This window comes from Formica exsecta, unplaced genomic scaffold (genome assembly GCF_003651465.1).
Source record: "Formica exsecta isolate Colony F162 unplaced genomic scaffold, ASM365146v1 scaffold59, whole genome shotgun sequence".
In the NCBI taxonomy this organism is placed as follows: Eukaryota; Metazoa; Arthropoda; class Insecta; order Hymenoptera; family Formicidae; genus Formica; species Formica exsecta.
In genome coordinates this window covers 85108-107183 of record NW_021853174.1, presented here as the reverse complement: position 1 = coordinate 107183, position 22076 = coordinate 85108, and the positions used below count along the sequence as shown (strand labels likewise).

Sequence of the window (22076 nt, the reverse complement as noted above, 5' to 3'; positions counted from 1 at the left end):
AAGAGCGGCGAGGGAGGGTACGCGCGGGAGTCGGAGAGACCGAGACAGGTTCGACGAAGAGAGCGAGAGAGCGCGTGCCGCTCCGAAGCCCTATACCCATCGGTCGAAAGAGAGCTCGGTGCTCAGTGCTACGATGGTCACCAAGCGGACAGGTCGCAGCCTCTCTCAGCCTCCTCCGGTCCACACGCCGTTCCTCTCGTTCGTCCGACCGACCGAGCGTATGTCGCGCTTAATCGCATCTAATTAAGACGAGTCTACCCGGGAACTTTCGCGAGTGTACTGCGCGCACGCACTGTCATTGACCGTCTGCTCGCAGTAAATCATCGGGGATTCTCTGTCTCTCCCTCTCTCTCTCTCGCGGCGGAGAGCGAATGTCGGGTAATTGTGTCACGGTTGATATACGGATTTATTTTCGTTCGCGGTAGACTCGTCGTCATTTTCATCGTCATCGTCGTCGGAATCGTCGTCTCGTCGCTTGCCTATTCATATCGGCGTGATACGATTATCGGGTCGTTCGCTCGTGAAAGCGGTCGAGACGGGCTCTCGAGAATAGAAGCTCGCTTTATCAGAGGCGACCCTAGACGAGTGACGAGATCAAAGGATCGATAAACGCGGAGATAGAAACGGATGCGAATGTGGAGAATGTCGCGGATAGAAGATATGTTATCGATGATCCTTGATGATTTCTCGCGCGAGACGTCGCTGTCGCTGTGAAAAGTTGGGGAACGCGTGTGTTGTACTCTTCGTGGACGCCGGCTTCGGAAGGAAGGTTCGCACGTGCTTCTGGCCGCAGCCTCCCACCTCTCCGTGCGAAGCACGTGGTCGCCGCCAGGAGACTTCTTTACACCCGACGTAAGATCGAAGATGCGAAATGTTTATCATACTTTCTATTGCGATTTTCTCACCATCTATTCGTGTATTTATCGAGAATACAGATGCGGGAAGAGGGCTCTTCAATGAAGAAGAAAATTTTCGTGACAACATCGATTGTCATTCTCTCAAAACGAATATATGTGCAACGATTTATTACATTTTTAAAATCGTGAAGTAAAATTAAAACGTTCATGCGCGCCGGAAAATATTATGAGAAAAAGGTTCTTCCCCCGGCATGTGTATTCTAATGGCAACAGTGTGAATGGCCTCGCCAGACTGCCTTGGTTAGCTGCTAGGTCAGGCGTGTAATTTCTGGGCCGTACGTAATTTAACGCAGTTGCACTTACGTCATGCGATTATACGGTTTCCGCAAATATCCGCACACTACAATATCCGCTGCTTGTCCGCTTTGATTGTCCGTACCATTAAAGAGAAACGATCGTAATCTTTCTGCTTACATTATGAAAGCCAAATTCCTATGGTTAAGATATATAGACAAGCAACGCGACTCGTTACTTTAGATATTTCCTATAAACGGATAATGAGTTTTGGACCAAGATATCTTTTACTCTAAATATTTTTTCCAATTTACGGTCACGAGATAAGAAGATGAATAAATGAAGCAGAGCTTCTTCTGTCAACTTTACGTGCTGAAACCAACGCAGTGAAAGCAGGGAGAACTCATTAAAATTAGATTAAAATTTTATTTTTTTTTTTTCAATGTTCCATTATTCCCGACTTCTGTCGTATTTTTACGGATATTATTTATATCCGAAGGAAGGTCATCAACCTCTCCACCGACTGAATCTTCCGGCCACTTGCGTCAACACTGATCGATTCCGTTCGAAGGCAGACGTGCCTTTCACGACGATGCATACCATTCATGATAGCCCTCACGTAAACATAGAAATTTTCAGCCTAGAGAACTTTGATAAAATAAATTATCGCAACGCATTCATCACAAACAAAAAATTTTTACGCGTTCGTTAAAAATAATGTATATCTCAAGGAAAAGAACGCGATATCACATTTTCATTATAAAATCATAATATATACGTAGAATAAAATAAAATATAATGTTTAAAGACTTTTAAGTAAAAAATGACTACTTTTACAAGCAAAATATTTTATTACGGCCATTATGTATTTATATAATTAAACTCGGCCCGCGTTTTCCCTCGCTTCCGCCCTGCTCCATTTCATTTCCGGAAGCTGCGGAGAGAATTCCCGCGGCGATGAATGTCGGCGGGGCTCGAGTCTTCTTTATCGCTGACTTGCGCATAGATCGATTCGCGATGAGAAATTAAATGCGATAAGGCACGCTCTCATCTGTAAGAATATCGAGAACCATGTGTGGGTATTCACCGCTCACGTACACGCACGGAGATGATACTCGTAGTACGAGCAAGCCGGAGAGTGACGTGCACTCAGTTACCCTGAAGGATCATCATGCGTTTTATCAGTGGATTGCCTTGTCGGAAATATCACTCGGCGGGTTTCTATTGTTATAAAAGAACCCTCGTTAAGCTAGCATCCCTACCACAAAAAATTAAAATAAAATATATGCCGAATCATTTAGCAAGAATTCGCGGTTTAAAGTGGTAGTTTTCATTAAGCTAGCACCCCCATTATTAAATACTTGCAAAAAATCCAAAAATAAATATATCAGAATTAAGTGCTGTTTAAATGCTTTCAAAAGAAATTAATAAAATTTAGTTATTTATTATAATTTAGAAAATATCAGCTAACAAGAACAGAATACGTATAACAGTAAAGTATCCTTTTTATCCCTGTACGCAGAATCCGCAATAGATTCCTACACCGTCGTATTAATATTTGCTCGGAATATTTGATAAGCGGTGATGTGGTCCATGTAATAAATCCGATTATATATCGCGCTACAATTAATTGCCGTCGGCATCTGGAGCTACAAACGTGTGTGTTTATGATGATATAATTTTACGACATTATCTCTGTTGACAGTTTATTTATAATTTGTTATCAATCTAAAAATAGCGGAAATTTATAGTCTTTCAATTCAGTTTAATCATTTAATATATATTCTAACGCCATATGCAAAGAATATCGTGAAATTTACGAGTGCAATGTAATATTTATTTATTTTTCCTATGAATTATATCGACATCCTCATAAGTGCATAATTTCTTTGTTCGGATAAATGCTCGTGTTACGTAAAATGAGCGATTTTAACGAAAACACACAACGGCATTGTCGCTTAATATTCCAGAATGGGCTCTCCCGACGACTCTCCTCTTAAGTCCTAATAATAGAGTGATGTTTGCAAACTGGTTGCGAAAGAATGGGATGCTGTTCAGCATAATTCGTCCCTTCTATCCGTGAAAAGTGGAGCACGTGCCTCCGTGCATTTTTTTTTGACAGTCGAACGAATTTTTCCATAGTCATCCGGATAGCCCCCTTCACTTCACCCTTCGGCTTTTTTTGTTGCTACCAAAAATTCATAGCTGTCTACGTATATTTATGTATATAAAATAAAAATCTCGGATAATGTTTATAAATATGATTATTTTTATAAAAATGTTCAGAAATTTTTTACTGCCAAAATTCATCAAAAATAGACGAGAATGCTCGGTATTACGAGGCATCGGTAAATTCAAGGATTCGAGGTCCATTGCGAGGGTCGAAGAAACGCGCTTTTATTAATCGACGCAATCTTTGTCTCCGTAGTGCAATCATCATGAAGAGACGACAGCTGTCATCAAGGCAATAGCGCGCAGAAGGAGAGAGAGAGAGAAACTTTGCGCATCGTATAAAGACTATATGTACGATCGACGCAATTTGCCAATTTTATGCACACTTCGCGAATAATGATCGAAAGTAGAACACGTGACCGCGACGCGGCATTGTTCGCGGCGTGACAATGGAATCGGATGTTTTGTTAGGGATAATAGAGCGCGTGGCCTACACGCTAATGAAAGGGTTGCACCTTTGAATACATCGAATGCATATATACGCGCGTATCTAGGGCTCAGCGGTGCTCAGATCGGGTATCCCGAGTCGATATAAACGGTGAGATTTCGAGCCGAGTTTACGATCGATACGCGCGCGTTCGACTCTTCTCTCATCGCTGCTTTTTATCCATGGGCAGTTTTATCTTGTTTCATTTTATTTTACTTTATACCGCACACGCATTTTTCTCCGCAGTTGTATATTTCACCGCACGATAATATCGATTATAAATGTTTCATGTCACGCGGAAAGTTTTAAGTTTCCTATATACTTACACGCGCCGCTCGCTCCTAATTTGTTTTCTTTATTTTTTTATTATTACCTTATGAGGCATTTGATGCATAAAAAAATCATCTCTATTATGCATATCAGCCCGTTTGCGCATGCAAAGTGTAGCGATGCATGAAGGATTATCTTTACTATGCATATAAACGTCGATTACCCGGCGATGGGGGAGTGCATGCACCCCGTTCGCGTGGTTCCCGTTTTTGCAACAAGAAATATTCAAGGCCGCGCGGATTGTATGCATCAAGGCTAACGTAATGCATATCAATGTCGAATGAGCACCGTCGCCCTATAGGACACGCGCAGAGCGTGTCTGTTATAACACCCTCCGAGGCCAATGTCAGAGTTCGTATGTGTACTTTAAAATGCTCGTAGAACAATAAGAGGGGGGGGGAGGGGGAGCTCTCTCTCTCTCTCTTTCTGGTGTCCAGACGAGAGTGCCACTGCACATTTGCAAGTCCCGATTGTGCCATACATACGAATGGCGACTGGCGACGCGCGATAGTTCCAATGTGCGTGCACGCACAATGTCGAATAGAAGAAACCAAAAGTGCGATTACCATTGAAGAGAGCAAGCGCTGAATACCTCTCTCCCCCGCAACAGTTATCTCTCGCCGTCGCTATTACTCATTGTCGCCGCAACGTGTTGTAGGTCGAAGACGCATTCGCTCGTATTGAAAGCGAACATTGAAGGCGAGGTCTAGTTGAATCGCGTTCCCCTGACCTGGGTTAGATATTGAAAGTGAAATCTTATCTTATCTCCGGACGTTGATATCGCAATAAAAAATTGAATCTTTATCATTCTTCGCGCGTCTCGGAGATTATGAATATTTATGATATATAGAAATGCATACGAGGAAGGTGTTCTCTCCAAAATACGCGTTTCAAGAGAGAGGTATTTTAATGAGAATGTATATGTATTATGTCTGCGTTCCGTCCATCTATCAAGAGAGTTTTGTTAGCTCTCGCGCGTACAGACGGCGTGTGTTTGTGTGTGTGGCGGATAATATTTTGTCGCACATATTATTTATTCACATCTCCTCGTCGCGTATATTTTACACGTTCCACATTTAGAATATCCCGTCTAAGAAACTGGTGAATGACTTCCGTTGCCGCGTAAACGTCCGTGCCATAACAGTGCGTTTTACGTTATCTCCGGTTTGATGTCGGAGATCAACGGGTAAAGCGTATATTTAGCAAAAATCAATCTCAAATCAATCCAAATGTAAAAAAAAAAAAAATAAATCTAGTACTCGTTGTTCCCGTAATTAAAATTTTACTCGGTATTTTAAGTAATTTCTAGTAATTATAATATTTTTTATGCTGTTTTTGATATCATAATTATACAAGAAAATATTCGCATAAAAATTTAGGAGAGAGAATCGGAGAGTAAGGTCCCTTGCACGAAAATTGCCCTTAACATTTCCGTGGATCGTAAAAGCCAATCGTGTTACAAGGAAAGGCACTGTGTTTGCGTATAAGATTTCCGTACTCTAATAAATCTGGCCTGAAGAAACGGTTACAAGGGAAAAGTAGTAGGTGTGACCCGCAAATATTTGCCCGACAAGGGAAAAAGGGTGAATAAATACACAGGAAAGAGGATGGATCCGATGTTCAGTATTTCTCGACAAATGTAAGACAAATTAGCGAACATACGAATTATCGGCTTTTCATAAGATATTTATAAACACGATATGTCCGACTTCTCATCTTTAATATTATATAAATAAATAGAACGCGAGTGCGGTTTATAAAGCCTTTACAAAATTCCGGAAACAATAGATCGCAGGATTAAATTAATTATTGGATCTCGTTTATATCGCGGAAAACAAAACGAGTATCATATACAATTCTCGTGCATCGCAATTTTGCAATCGATATATATTATATTAATGTAAATATTATTAGTTTTATTTATATATATTAATATTTCCAAACAGCACGCAACATCTTTACTATTTAAATTATTTTTATCTTTTTCTTCTATTTAAATGAATTCACACACATGCGTGTTCACATCGTTTTAGTCAGACATACAAGAGTATTCTTCATAGAAAACAGGCCTCGTGCAGCCAACGCAAATAGACGTCCCCTTTTCTAGCCCGGGACTAGTTTCGAATTAACGTCACGGTACTCGAGACAGGCTTCTTGATAACTCGCGATTCAATTCCGAGCGGTTGTTTCGTATCTATGATCAGTCAGGCGCGAGACCTAAATTTATTTTTAAACGTCCCTGCGGACCGTCATGATCAAACTAAAACTTTCGGACATCGTTGAAATTCCAATTGATTCGTTTCTATTACAGTCTGCTCTTCGCGCCATTAAATCGACTAGTTTTACTACTCTGATTATCTCACAGTTTGAAGCATAATCTCTCACGTTAATGAAAAAGACTTTGCAACGCTTTTTCGTCTGATTATAGATGCAGATATATGGAAAAATGTGCAAAAATTATAATTTTTATTTGAAACAATATATAACATATATCTCTTGATATCTACTTTCGTATTGACAGAGTATTCTATCCGGTTTGAGAAGGATTATCCGATTTCACACGGGGACAACGTAATTGGAACTTGAACAGCTCACAGAGTTCTACATATCATCTCCATCCGTTTGGACATGTAAAGTCACGAGACGTCGGAATGGGATACCGATCCGTAAAGAGAGGAAGAGAAGAGAAAGAGACGAAGGGTCGACAGGTCAGAAACCGTCCCTTGCAGATCGTAGAGCGATTACCTTAGAAATGCAGCGGAAAGAATGGGGAGCGTCTCTCCTCGCTCTTGCATTGACAGAGAAATTACATCGCGTTACATCGTATTACGTGGACGGTAAGCGATACTTCAAAGTATCGCGTCAGCAGAATGCGAAACGAGCGTGAGGGCCTGCTGTTGCAGAGAATGCGACGTAAATTCGCGTAAATTCTACGAGACTTTATTGGAATATTATTACGCGGTAGAATAATTTAAATATAATTTATCGCGAGTTTTCGTACCTTTGACCGATATAATATAAAAATAAAATTTAAACAGCAAATTCTAGAACTTCGACTGCATAGAAAATGAACGAGGAAATGTCGCGATGGATCGCTTATCGCGCAAAATCGGAACGGCCGATGAAATACGGGCTGTGTATCCTTCGCACCGACTCGATTCCGATATCCGTCCGATTCCGTCGCGTATCGTGAAATAGAGTTCGCGCTGTTACGTCTGGCGCGTACCTATAAGTCTTCAAACGCGCGATTAGTTATCAGCGGTGATCATCGAGGTACGAGAGAGAAAGGAAAAGAGGGAGAGAGAGAGAGAGAGAGAGAGAGAGAGAACCGGATCGGACCGGGTTTATTCATGGATCACCACGTGCCACGTGGACGGATAATTCTTCCTCTCGTGTCTGGTGTGTCCACCTCGTCTTTCTCTTCTCGCCGGCCGTGTCTTCCACGTGCTTTCTTTCGCTATGAAACCAGTCGCGCGAGCAGACCAACATGTAACACGGTCGAGTTAAATATTGCCGGCGATTGGCCGGCTGTGAGAGTAGGAAACGAGGACGCGTCTCGAGAGATAAAGCGAGAGAGAGAGAGAGAGAGAGAGAGAGAGAGAGAGAGAGATAAAAGACGGGCATATCAATCAAATAATTGTCGCGTCGTCGCGAGTTACGGCTATTTAGAAACAACTGTTAAATGCAACGCGGGCACGGCACGTGGCATCGTAGATTTATTCTTAGCACAGACTTCGAAAGTACTACCTGAGATTCCTTTCCAAAAGGAAACAAAACATTTATCCCTACACTTTTGGATCCGCTCAAGAAAACTGTTAGAGAAGTTTTTACAAATGATAGTCGGAAAAGGGGAGAAAAAAAATATACACATATAAATAAAAATATATAATATATAAATCTTTAATTTTAACTTTTAATTTTAGTATTAATTTCAAAAAATCTTCTATGATTTCTGTAATCTAAATTTTTTAATATTCTCTTAGGTATGATATTATTACTATGATTATTTGAGTATTATTTGACAGTGTCATTTAAATTAAGAGAAGGATTATATTATTTTGATCATTGAACACATTTTGTTTTGAAATAACGCTCGTGCTGTGTCAACCACGACCCCTTAATGATCCTTATAACTGAATGACGAGGAGGAATAGAAGAGGGGGAAAGGGGGAGCCTCGTGCTGAGAACATGGAGAGAGAGAGGCGAGGAGAGAGTTCACCCTGTAATACTGGGGATCGTGACTTACATCGAGTTCTGGTCATTATCCACGAAGTTCAAGCCCAAATGCATCGTACATCCCAGGGGATTACGGGGTAAATGCATCTTAAGCGTCGAATCTGCCTTCGCGTCGATTCATATTTCCACGAGAATTTATTACCGGAACGAAGAAGACGAGACGCCTCTTCTTTCTCTACTTTGGCATCTCTCGGCGGGTTCTTCTCTCTCTCTCTCTTTCGATGTTTCTCCGCAAGATTCATGCTTCGTCGGATTGTAAATACTTCAACAATTTTAATTGTCAGTGTCGGTGTCAATAAATCAATGTCGATTAAAATGAAAATAAAGATTAACGGTCGAGTAATTTACATGAGTTAGGTTTTACGGCGAAACATTTCTCTTCCGCGTGTAGCGATTACTATCCTTGTAAGCAAGGATGTAACACGAAATCGAAAAGACTTATTTCTGACGGCTAATTAATCCACTCTCAATTCTTTGCGTTACAGGATTTCGATTTAGGATCAAACGTTAGGAAATAAGGTTGAAAAAAAAAAAAAATGGAGATCAGCATATAATATACAAGTAACGCGCGTTTTATCGGAGCGGCCGTTAAAACGCCAGCTGAGACCAAGTGTTCGCGCTCGAGTTTACCTCGTAAAAGCTAGGAAAAAGCGTCGGACGCGCATAAGTTACTTTAAGTAGTCCAAGTCATCTTTTCGCGCGAGCCCTACGGGGTAATGTCGCGCGATAAGCGGCTATTTCGGAAAAAGAGGAAGAGGCGGCGATGAAATATGACGGACAAATTGGGCCGGTTGCTTTAGACGGCCGCAGTTGGATATACGGTATTCATAGCCACTTGACCCGAATGCACGCGAGAAGGACGATATACACGGGGTAGCCTAATAAAATGTAAAATACGGGATGTAAGTCGTATTTCACAATCCTCCTCTCTCGTGCGACTCTCCTCGGGTTTGCCGAATGTACATATCTACCAGCTGTCTCTAGCTCGTACCTGCTTCCCCGCGCGACGGAAACGAGAATCGTCGCTGCGAGAATCACGCCCGAAACCATTCGCGCGAATGGAAATGCCGAGGAGTGTTATATGTACATCGCTTTCAGTTCTATTTTTTTCGACCGGGCTGGAATCGTTTTCAGCTGTGAACGTGAAAAAAATTCTCTCTGTCACGTCATCGCGTGATAAAAGAGAGAAAGGGAGACCACGATAAAAAAAAAACCGATAGGAAGTACGCCCTTCCCTTCAGTGGTTTTAATTGTCTACGAATCTATGCATCATGGTCACAAATTTTTTTAATAATAAGTGACATTGGTATTTTAATAATATTAATACATTTTAAAGACCATAGCAAGTTTTGACAAATATTAAACATTTTATAAATAATTCTAAAAAACATACATTTAGATAGATAATTAATTTCGATAAGATACTGAAATATAGAGAATTAAAAAAAAAATTGGCAACTTTCAACTTCGTCGATTCTACGAGCGTCGTCAGATTGATTGCCACATAAAAGTATCGGATCGCCAAATTTTCCTTTCGGAGAGAACCATTGATAAAGGACGAAAAATAGTATGGCAATGGTACAACGCGTCGCGAGAAACTCGACGCTCGCGAGTTGGGAGTAAACTTTCTAATGAATGAACCGTAGGTCTTGGCTGAGTAATGTAACGCGCCGCGTATAATTAATGGCTACGAGTTTAAAGACAACTTTACGCGATTAAGCAGCGCGATACATACTCGCTATTCGCGCGTGAAGAATGGCGGAATGTCACGACCGTATTTCCAGGACTCTCATTGAGAGCCTTTGAATTTCAACCCAAACGAGAAAATAAAGCTCGAGATTTTTTATGAAATTCTCTCGGGTGTCAAACATTAAGCCCCTCCATCTCGAAGTTTTATTTCTTTTCTAAAGCACCAAACCACTCGCCTGCGACGGACGAAAGAATTGGTCCCTCGTTTATCGAAATTCCACAAAGTATTTCACGCGCATTTAATTTCAACGAACGAATACTTTTGCGAGCTGTGCCGGTTCGAGTTTTGAGGATGAGAAACATGGCCGAAGTAACGAATGATATATCTGATGTTCATTTCGCTGCAGCCTCGTGTTTTCGTGCAGGGTAGGAACGCTTACGTTAATGAAATCCGTTCGTGGAAGATCCCCTCGTAAAAGCTAGTGAAGAACGCCTAGAGGTAAAAAGTGCTGACGAAATTAAAAGCTGCTACTCCCGGACCTCTTGACGTTCGCTTGATGTATAACGCCTACGTTTAAATATTTCCGCAAACGTTTAGTTATTTAAATTTATAATTAAGACCAATAAAACATATTTTCTTTCTCTTTCTCTCTCCCACATGTTCATTCAATTTTATCACGAGAATATTTTTCTTATCTGATGAAAAGATCGTTTCATTAAATGAAGATTAAAAATTCTATGCGCAATGCAACACAAAGAATTAATCCGGGGGGAGATAGTGATAATAATGCATTTGTCTAGAGATACGTGATTGAAATGCCGGCACGGCATTTAAACGTGTGTTACGAGCGACTTGAGCATCGCGGATATACATATTTCGGTAACGTGATCGTGGAAGACACGAAACATTTTATATCCCATTGATATATGCGACACATAATACGCTCTTGTGTTGAGGCGCGCGAATTAATCACGATTGATGTTTGCATTTGTAAGTGATGCGAACTCGCTCGCGCGATTCGTCACGCGTGTAAAATGGGAGTGAATCACCGCTCTTATCCTTCATTAAAAAATCGCGGCTCGCGTAGAAAATTTAATTATCCAGGATTATTAAATTCCCCACAGTTAGAAATTAATTACGTCAAGTTGATAAGACTCGACGTAAGAATTTCCGCAGACGGCTTTAGAAGAATCCCCTCGTCGGCGTGTATCTTTCGTAGCGTGCAGCCCGTGTGTATATCGCGTTATTATTTCGCCGTCTCGTTCCCGGCATAGTGATAAAATTCTAATAGCGCCGGTTATAGTGCCCGATTCTGTGTGCATTTCCTTGCATAGAGTTCGCTCCGCATTCTGCTTTCTTCCCTATTTATTCTTCCTCCGGTCGGAGAGCTTCCCGTCTTATCGCAAAAATCAGTAATTAAGTTACGTTTCCCTCGGTACCCTCGCCGAACGAACGCGATGAAACGATTTCGAAACGGCAGCGGCCAACCCTCTTTTAGCTCGCGGCGAAGAGTGCACGAGGGGAGAGGAAGGGTAGGCGCATCTCTTATTAAATCTTGGCACGGAATTATTATTAAACTACGCGCACTATCCGTCGTAGGATCGTTCGGGGCGCACGTTTCAGAGGTTTACTCGTGATCGTAAATGTTCCCGACCATGTGTTTCACGCGACTAACTCTTCCCGTCAAGTAGTACGAGTTTCACGCGCGCGAATTTTATTAATTTCCGGATTATAGTCTGCTTCTCGCCGTACAAAACGCAATTTCGAATTAATCAATATCGAACACAATTTCCTCCGTGCCGGGGCTAAACGCGCGACCGAGTGTCAAATTATAAATTCGGAAACGCGCGTGCGAGCACACGGTGAGATTTTTTTTCTCTCTCGCTTTTACCGCCGTTCAATTAGCCGCGCAGGGATGGGCGACGCAAAAAGGGCCGTTTCAGTCTCGTTATCTTTGGTCCTGCATTTAACAAAGAAAAAGAGCGGTCAAAGCGAAATTTATAGTACGAAGCGTTTTAACGACGTTTTTACGCCGCTCCGCTTTGGAAAGATAAATTGCGAAGCCGATGCTCGCGACTCCCGTGCCCCTTTTTATCGATATTCCGATATTCTATGAGAAATATTACTATATCTCGAAATCTGTAACAACGAAAATATAACCATAACGTAACCGTCATTATTCGCAACAAACAAATCTTGCGTTTCCGGCAAAATTACATGGCGCGATATTAATTGCTCCCGCTCGTGTTTTTACGAGCATATTCTCCGGAATATAAAGGAGAGGGCCTCTATCGTACTTCTTCCCTTCCCATTCTCGTTTCTTTATCTCGACGATACGGAAGTTAGTGCGACACACCGCACAGTTCGAACTATCTGCAAACTCTATTCCGACAGAATCGTCCTCGTGGAATTCCCTAGCGTATCCCGAGATATTGATTTTGCGACACGATTTGCCGGGGATGTCCACAGCATCGCACAGGAAATAAATCCGCGGAGACGCCTAAACGAAAGGAAGGAAACGTGAGAGAAATCGCATTTGGTAAGTTCTGCGGAACTTATCTGTCATTTCGTCGATTATGGAAAATCGGCCGGGGCTCATCTGTCACGTCGCGTCGGCGAGAACGCCTGCCCGAGTACGTAACCGAAGGAGAGATAGCCGCGAAGAGAAAAGTGGCAGGAGAAAGGAATGTGGTAAAATGAAATAGATTAATCGGAGATTCGACGGCGAGGAGTGAAAAGAAAGAAAAAAAAAAAAAAACGCAAACTCTCTCGGGAGAGATCGGTAACTTGCATGAATAATCAAGAGACTCGCGTTAATCGGTAAACGTTCGTCTTATGCTATCGCTTATTGATTTTCGCTATCTGTGCTTGCCGTTTGATGCCAATCGCGGAGACGATTATTGGCTCGTCAGATGATATTTTAAGATATACTTTCTTAATTTATGAAAACGTATCAATAGTCCCGGACAAAGTTCGTATATAATTCTTTTCTCTTTATAATTAAGGGAACATCTAAAAAAATTTGAAACGCGACTCGAGAATATTTTTTCTTCAACTCTCTCGTAGATGTATATATGTCTTCTTATAGCTCAACACGAGACACCTTCGAGCGACGGTTTGCTGACGACGTGCAAAATTTGGTTCAGGCAAAACCAGTTCGTCGTAAATCACGAAAGGCGTGAACACACTACGATATAATTCACGGTCGATATAATTCACCCGATTGCACGGTATCGGAAAATCTTTGAGAGCACCGTATCGAGTATCTAATGTGTGTCGTCTTAAATATAAAATAAATAAACAATGAAAGAGGGCTACGCGCCGGCGTGACGCCCAATGAATCCGATCTTAATGGAGAGAGCGTTCGACGGTGATTTAGATAAGGTCATTTTACGGCGGTCTGAATTAATGACCGCGTGACGTTCGGCTTTATATATTTCTCCTTTTAAGTTCACTCGAGCGTGTTGCATTTCCCCGTCGAAACCCTGTCATTGCATAATATATTCATATGGAACATATAATTAAATTAAAATTAATAATTAAATTAAAATTAATAATTAAATTACATGTATAATTGAATTGCATTATGGAACTGTAATTAAAGTAATCACTGTGAGTGATTCACTTTAATCCGTGCGCGTTGAGTAATCATCGTAATTTGCAAAAAGTTGTGAGAGAAAATATCAATAAAGATATGACACCTCACTTCGGTTTAATAAAAACGGGGCAATTTTAGGGCGAGTCTGTTTTTCACGGAGGGCGAGCACTTTGAGGAGGGCTACGAAGGAAATTCGCGGGTATTAAGGTCGACGTCCATATTGATGAAGGTCCTCTCGAACAATAACGAGCTGATCGTTAAATCCGAACGAGAGTAATAAAGCGATCGGCTGATACGCATAAAACCCGGCTTATCGCGCGTTTATTTCCACATCTTTCTCATTAATATCGATCTCAACATCGCGTTGATCATTGTCGAGCGATTATCGGGACGCATAAAATGGGACACAGATAATGACTTTAACTATTTAAATTACAACGCAACGTTACGATTGCGTATCACACGTACTTCCGTGAATTCGATCCCGGTCTATGTCACCGGTATCTCTTCGTTGTTCGGTCCAACGGAGCTTGATGCGATAACTTAGACGGCAGCCCTCACAGAAGTAGCATCTTTTAAGCCCGCCGACTATTGCCTAAATAACTCGCGTCTAAGTCGGTAAGATAATACGAATGATTGACGGTCCATTCTCGGCCCCCCCAAAAAGGGCAGCTAATGTTTCTGTAGCCACCAGACTGGAAGAGAGAGGGCGAGAAAGCGTATCAACCGAAAGAAAGTTACGCGATAAAAATATCATGACGTACGAAACTAACTTTCTCGTCGGAGGGGCGAAAGGAAAAAATTACCCGCGAGATACTATATCAATTATAACGAAAAATTTCAAAAAATTAAAATAAATAAAAGAATAATTAAAATAAAAGAATAAATTCTCTCGATTGTTAAAATGAAAAATAAATGTCTGAAAGCAGAAGGAACAACCGCGTGTGTTAAATAGTCAATTTCGTTACTGAGATCGTTCTTTTTTGCGTTCTGTTGCAGGTAACAACGATACCGGACGAGGGCGAGGATAATTTCAAAATGCCCAGGGCTTCCGTGGTACACATGGCATCGACGGCGACGAGACCGCAGCACATGTCACAGGTATTTACACGATATTATTTTTAAAGGGTATCGTCAAGTTTGTTAAAATAATAGTAGACGCAATTATTCTTATATCGTTCAGTGCGAGATTTAAAAAAAATAATGAGTATCTCGTATATCGAATGAATACTCCCTTGAGATTTGTACGGCGATGACATAAGAATGGCAACAAATACTGTCAAGGAGACGCGGCTCCGACGTCTAATCTAATCCTCGCGACTCGAATGGCCGACGAATTTACGACAACCTGAGTTTATTTTCACTCGAGTATCCCCCAGCGATTTGTGCTCCTCGCTATCGGGCGCGTATCCGCAGGACATAATTCTTAAATAATCCGGCGCGATAAATCTTTTTCTCCTTGGCAAAGGGCCATATTGATATGCAAACACCGAAGATAGCATACTGAGGCGTAATTGAGTGGTCCGGTTTAAAATGGATATCGAGCACGGAAGAGGTCGGGAAGGGACGGGAGAGGCTTTCGGTAGGGAAAAAGACCGCCGTCGTACACCCACGTGTACTCGGTGTGCACTTAACACGGTACCAGGCCGACTATCCTCATAATCGTGTAAGCGGCGGGACGACTTTTAAAGCTCGTTTTTTCCGTCTCCCTTTTCCTCTCTCTCTCTCTCTCTCTCTCTCGTCTTCTTTCACCCATGCTCGGTTAATAGTTTTAAGCTAATGGCTCCGCCGGCTAACTTCGACCCGATGCACATCCCCCGCGCTTGCGGAACCATCACCCCGAGTATTCGCACGGCTCGATGCAAACGAGCTTTTAACGTCGTATCCGCGCAAGAGAAAGAGAAACGCGCAGAAGAAGCGTATCAGAAGAAATATGCCGAAAAATCATATCGCCAGATGCGATTCGCAGGCGGAAGCGAAATTTCTTACATTCGGGAAAGAGAGATACGCCCTGCTATCCGCGTAAAAATTTTCCAAGATTTTTCCAAATATAGGATAGATCCCAAATTTGCCCCAAATAGATATATCGTATTACGATACCGATTAAAAATTCCAATTTTTATTCCAGATATGGATTTTTGATCTAGGAATGAGTGCGGAAATTTCTATCCTTTTTTTAGCAGATCGCATTAAGTAAAATTAGAATACTTTTATGAAAATGAATAAAAAATCTCATTTTTATATCCGTCTAGATATAAAGCCTGCAAAAGCGGCTACTAATTGTAAGATAAAAAAAAAATATTAGTATCTGTTCTTAAAATCTGATTCTATCAAAGGATAAAGAATATTTAACTGATTTCTTGGCTCCATTTGATTAATGCAGAGCTTCAACAAGAATTAAATATCGATCAATGCTAATTAAACTGTTGTAAATTTCTTTCTGAACAGTGTTTTAAATATTCTATTTAATTGTAATGATATTTTATTAGAGAAATGAGATTTGCTTGGGTTTTCCGCTTAGAATCCGCGTTTCTAAAACATTACACTTTCGATCCGTATCTTTACCGGAACCCATGATTCTTTTGAAAATCTACCTAGATCTAACTAGAAATTGCAATTAGCAATTCCAGAAGCTTTTTCTATCAAGAGAATACTCTCGTCGCGCGTGACGATAGTGCGTTTTTCTTCAGCTCGTTAAGATTCCTCGCTCGCATCATTAATAGAAACCGTTTGCCTCGTCTCGCGAACGATGCAAATGCCGCGGCTCGTATATATACAGATAAATGCCGCTCGTATACTCATCAGCGTCTTGTGAACCGTAATTAATATTCCAAAATAATTCACCGCCACCGCTCTAAAATAAACGGAAACTTATCGGCGCTCATTACCGTTGTCCAACGTTTTCCTGAATGCGCCATTCATCGCGCGGCGCGTCTCGATAATTAGTCGAAGAAAGCGACTCGGGCACTCGTAAACTTATGTCCATTATCCACCATTTGCCGCTCTTGCGCACGTCGTGTTATACGAATAATTAAGACCGACAGCATCCGACGTGTTCTCCTGCAGTTCTCCAGCCCCTGACGACTCGCGCGCGATCAATCATGTTACTTAAAAGTTACTAAAGAAATTTAAGGATCTTTTAATAACGCACGACGAATGAAAAAATTGCGGCAAGTGTGAGGTTTACTTTCAATTGTAACTGACGATTCAAATTCTCGCGGATAAGCTTATAGCCCTGTATATCATCGCGAATCTCGATAGCATCAAGTAAAAAGCGAGAATGCGAGTCGTAAATTGCGTCTCCTCCCCTGAAGTCAAGCATAGTCTTTATAATCGCGCGCCAATTAATCGATAAGAACTTACATTTCCAATTGCATTATAATTTTCGCACGATTGGCGGGCATAGAGAAAGGTAAAAAAAAAAAAAAGAGTCAGTGAAGGTTTAATTGCAAAGCGGCGCTTGAGGCAACCCACGCATTATTGTTCGGCAGAGATAACGATATCGCACGTCTCTACGGCGAGACGACAGAAAGGTTACACGTCGGCGACACGTCTAATCGGGTATTACGAACCGTCCTACACTCGCTTCTAATGGCGAGCGAGATAATTGAAAGCGCATGCAAATTTATGTGGGATCGACGCTTGAAATTCCTTATCGAACACGCGTTTGCTGCGAATATCAGTCAGCGGGTCATCGCGTCGTTGGTACTTTTATCGCGCGTATTTATCGAAAAATTTAAATTTTGCGTCTACATCTATTGACGAAAGATTAGAGTTTTTATACGAAATATCGGTGAATTTTTATAACGGGTATCACGCGAGTAACGCGACTTTATGGGTCAGCGCGCTGCGTTTTGTGGAACGAGATAAAGATACTAAATCGTTCAATATTCACTTGAAGACCAGTAAAGATCAGATGATTAATAATATATCGAGTATCATGTAATATGAGGGCTCCACTTCATGGATGGATTTAATACATGAAAAAAGATTCATGCAAATATATATCCGATTCGATTCTGTTTCTGAATGATAGCGAATTTTGTATTTTAACAAATCTGTATCCGCACAAGAAACCATATATCCGAAAGATTTGTTGAATTTACCGAAACGAAAACTTGCACAACGGTGTTTTTATCATTTTTATCGCTATAAGAAGATATTGATTTCGTACTCGAATGCATCTCTTGAATTTTCTCTCGCATCTTTCCGAGTGAATTCATTTATCTGTACAAAATTATACTGTTGTTTACCCAGAGGAAAGCGATACGCAGAATGCACACGAGACAAACTTACGCGCGTTCACCATTGTCGCAGAGCGAAGGATGCATGTATGGCGTCGATGTACATGGCGTCGCGGCACTTTGAAATAGCTTTTGCACGTGTGTGCGTACGTATACATATATGAGCGCGGGCCACGCGAAATGTTTAGTATTCCTCGCGAGGGGCCAAGCACAAGCTTTCAATTTGCGGCTAGCAATTTGTTCGCCGGTTGCGCCCCGTGGCAGTGCGAATTCGCGCGATGCGAGCTCCAGATATACACATATCACCGGAGCATCATAAAGCTCGGTGGATAAATTTATACCTAGCGTCACTGTTTTCCGCAATTCAGAACACTCTAACATGTTTCGCGATTATTGCACGTGTTAGTAAATACACCATAAAAAATTTTCTAAAAATTCAGACACATTTTTGTCTGAATTTTTAGATCTGTGTCTGAAAGAAATTTCACACAATCTGTCTTAATCATCAAAATCGTTTTTCTCGAAGTTCAGAAGAGTGTATCTGAAAATTCAGATAGTATGTCTGCAGTTTTTTTTTGCAGACATTTTGTCTGAAGTTTCAGTTTTTTTTTATAGTATAAAATAGGAAGTTAACTAAAATGGAATGTTTTTATTGAGAGACAACAACGATAGAAAAAAACTCAGATCCATATTTCTATTGGGTTGAACGGAAAGTTCGTTCCGTTTTTTACTAAGAGATGAAGACCGAAAAAACGGCACGAACTTTTCGTTCAACCCAATACAATAACTTTGATCCTATTTGAAAGATAATTTAATTCTCTACAACTTTTGTTTCGATACTTTTTGTTAAAAGACGCATACTTTCCCTGATATCTGTAAAAATGAAAAAAATAACCGTGATTTTAGAGGTTTTTGGGCGCTAACTTTTTAAGGAAGCATTTTTCGACCCATGTTTATAGGAAACTTTTTGTTCGGTATTAAATTATCTTTCAAATGAGATCAAAATGATTGTAGTTCGCTCCATAGGTTTTGAAATAAACCAGTTAATAATCAATTTCAAACATATCGAAAGATGTTTTTTCGGCTATTGACGGTTATTCGAAAACCTACGGAACGAACTACAATAACTTTGATCTCACTTGAAAAATAATTTAATTCTCTACAACTTTTGTTTCGGTACTTTTTGTTAAAAGACGCATACTTTCCTTGATATTTGTAAAAATGTAAAAAATAACCGTGATTTTAGAGGTTTTTGGGCGCTAACTTTTTAAGGAAGCATTTTTCGCTGTTTATAGGAAACTTTTTGTTCGGAATTAAATTATCTTTCAAATGAGATCAAAGTGATTGTAGTTCGCTCCATGAGTAATGTATGCGCGGCTAGAGAGAATCAAGTATGTAAAAGGAATACACGCGCGTAAATTTCACATACCCGGCGACATAAACAAGCCGAGTTGACGCGTACGTCACATGTCTACATAAATTCTTTAGCGTCAGCGTAAAAGAACGGCGGACAATTCACGCCCGAGTTCATCAGAGCCCATTTATCTCGATAGGTACTGGCGACTCTGGCACTATCTATGGGAACTCTATCCTCCGGTTTGGCCAAGGGTTACACTTCGCCAGCGTTGGACTCAATTTTGGATAATCAACGGCCGCATCTTTATCAATCGTCCAACAATGACACGTGGTAAGAATTTTTTCGTAAAATTATTTGACAAGATAAAAAAATTTGTATAATATACCTTTTAATCGATAAAAATGTATCGCGTCAAGTTTCGGATTTCAATTCGAATTATCGAGAGTCATGAACAATTAAGTTCACGCTGCCTGTGATAGCTTACGCTCCTGGCGGCTAATTCCGGTTGCGCCTATTGCAAGAACAACACGCAAGCTCATTCCCTCTCTCTCTTTCTCTCTACTCGCGGAAACTGTTCGCAAATAATACTCGACAGCCGAGACGCCGCGGCCAAGAGCGATTACGTTTGCACCTGACGTCTACCGATACTCCGGCAACAACGGCCAATAATATCGAGGATGTCCCTTCCTGGATTACGCCGTCGGTGGCGACGATTAATGCAATGATATACTACCGCGCGATTGTAATCGTGCTTACGATTTGTCGCAGGTCGGTTCTCTCAGTTACACAACAGGAAGCTTCGTGGGTCGCGTCGCTGTCAATGCTGGGCGCCTGGTTCGGCGCTATGATAGGCGACTGGATAATGCGGCGAGGTCGACGTTTGGCCATACGCGCTACATCCCTGCCCTTGGCGGCGGCCTGGATCGTGACGGGCGTTGCACCGTGCGTGGAATTGGTGTACGTCACCAGTTTTATCGGCGGTCTTTGCTGCTCGGTCATCACCATGGTGGCTCAGGTAAAGGGAGAGAGAAAGAATGATCAGTCGATCCGATCGATCCTCAAAACTTGTCGATCGAGCGTATCATACGACGAGCGTGCTTCTTTTCATGGCAGGTGTACATATCGGAAATCTCGATGCCCGGCATCCGCGGCTGTTTGTCGGCGATGTTGAAGGTGCTGGGTCACGTCGGCGTCCTGCTGTCGTACATAGCCGGTACATATCTGAATTGGCGGCAAAGCGCCCTACTGGTCGCCATCGCGCCGTCGATGCTCTTTTTGGGGACCCTCTTTATACCCGAGACACCGTCGTACCTCGTGCTGAATGGCAAAGACGACGAGGCCGCGCATAGTTTGCAGTGGCTGCGCGGGGAACACGTCGATATACGACACGAGCTGCAGGTGATTTCGAATCTCTGATAAAGCGACGCGAATAAATATATTCACTTATTTTTATATTAATCACTTCTCTCTCGAATCAAAATATCGCGGATGTGAATTATTCCCTGATGATTAAATATATACGTCTCCAGGTCATAAAAACGAACATTCTGGCTTCGAGGGCAAAGCAGTACGAACTGAGCTTCAAGAACAGCGTGTTTACGCCGAGACTATACAAACCCATCGCTATCACGTGCGGTCTGATGTTCTTCCAGCGATTCTCTGGCGCGAATGCGTTTAATTACTACGCGGTACTTATCTTTCGTCAGACTCTGGGCGGGATGAATCCTCACGGAGCGACCATAGCGATCGGATTTGTACAGCTATTGGCCGCTTTATTATCAGGTACCTTATCACGTAATATTGATAATACTCTCTCTCGGCAAAACTAAATTTTTTGAATTATATCAGAAAGATTATCATCTCGTGTATTAAATAAATTATAATTATAAATATACAGAGAGTGAGATAAAATTAGTCCCATTTTTATCAGAGATATTGCTCGCATTTTGTCCTGTTTAAAAAAAACGTATCGTTCGCAGGATTTTTGATCGACATCGTCGGCAGGCTGCCGCTTCTGATAGCCAGCACCGTTTTCATGTCCCTGGCGCTCGCTGGTTTCGGGAGCTACGCGTATTACGTGTCGAAAACGCCGAATCTGGGATACGTGGACTCGGCCGTGGTCGGCCAGCATGACTGGATACCGCTACTCTGCGTTCTCGTATTTACGACCGCCCTCGCCCTGGGCATATCGCCAATTTCTTGGCTATTGATTGGCGAACTATTTCCCTTGGAGTACCGCGGCCTTGGCTCCAGTATTAGCACGAGTTTCAGCTACTTCTGCGCGTTTTTCGGGATCAAGCTCTTCATGGACTTTCAGCAGGTGAGCGTTTACATTTTTCGTTCTCCATTTAAGACAAGTTACCCGGATTATACGAACTAAGTTTTAGATTACTAGACATTCCCTCTCATATATGTTCGGATATTTAAGTTTAAAGACTTTTTTTATTTACATATAAATCTAATATCTTTTATCATTAATTAAAAATGAATTTCTGCGATCTCTTCCATTAATAATTAAAATCGTAAGGGAAAAAAATCTCAAAAAAAAAAAAGAAAAAATCGCAAATTTGTTTTAGAGCCTCGGTCTACACGGAGCCTTTTGGTTTTACGCCGGCGTGGCAATCTGCGGACTGTGCTTCGTAGTCTGTTGCGTGCCCGAGACGAAGGGTAAGCAGCTGGACGAGATGAATCCGGATTACGCGCAAGCACGGTAGTATAAGGCTTCGCTAACGGGGGGCCTCTCGAATCTGGAGAAGGCGAACAAGCCTTTACCGGGGGGCGCTTATCCGAACGAGCACGATCCGCGCGATC

The 22076-nt window shown here is 41.7% G+C and overlaps 2 protein-coding genes across 2 annotated transcripts in view; one reads left to right on the top strand and one right to left on the bottom strand.

Moving 5' to 3' along the window:
- Positions 1 to 22076, bottom strand: part of LOC115242265 (very-long-chain enoyl-CoA reductase-like) — an 81364-nt gene that overhangs the window by 53229 nt on the left and 6059 nt on the right. The window lies entirely within an intron of this gene.
- Positions 14670 to 22012, top strand: LOC115242266 (facilitated trehalose transporter Tret1-2 homolog). The gene is made up of 7 exons (XM_029818423.1): positions 14670 to 14765; positions 19462 to 19595; positions 20034 to 20280; positions 20379 to 20663; positions 20795 to 21047; positions 21245 to 21585; positions 21842 to 22012. Exons 1-7 carry the CDS (start codon positions 14703 to 14705, stop codon positions 21977 to 21979), a joined length of 1461 nt encoding a protein of 486 aa, XP_029674283.1. The 5' UTR covers positions 14670 to 14702; the 3' UTR covers positions 21980 to 22012.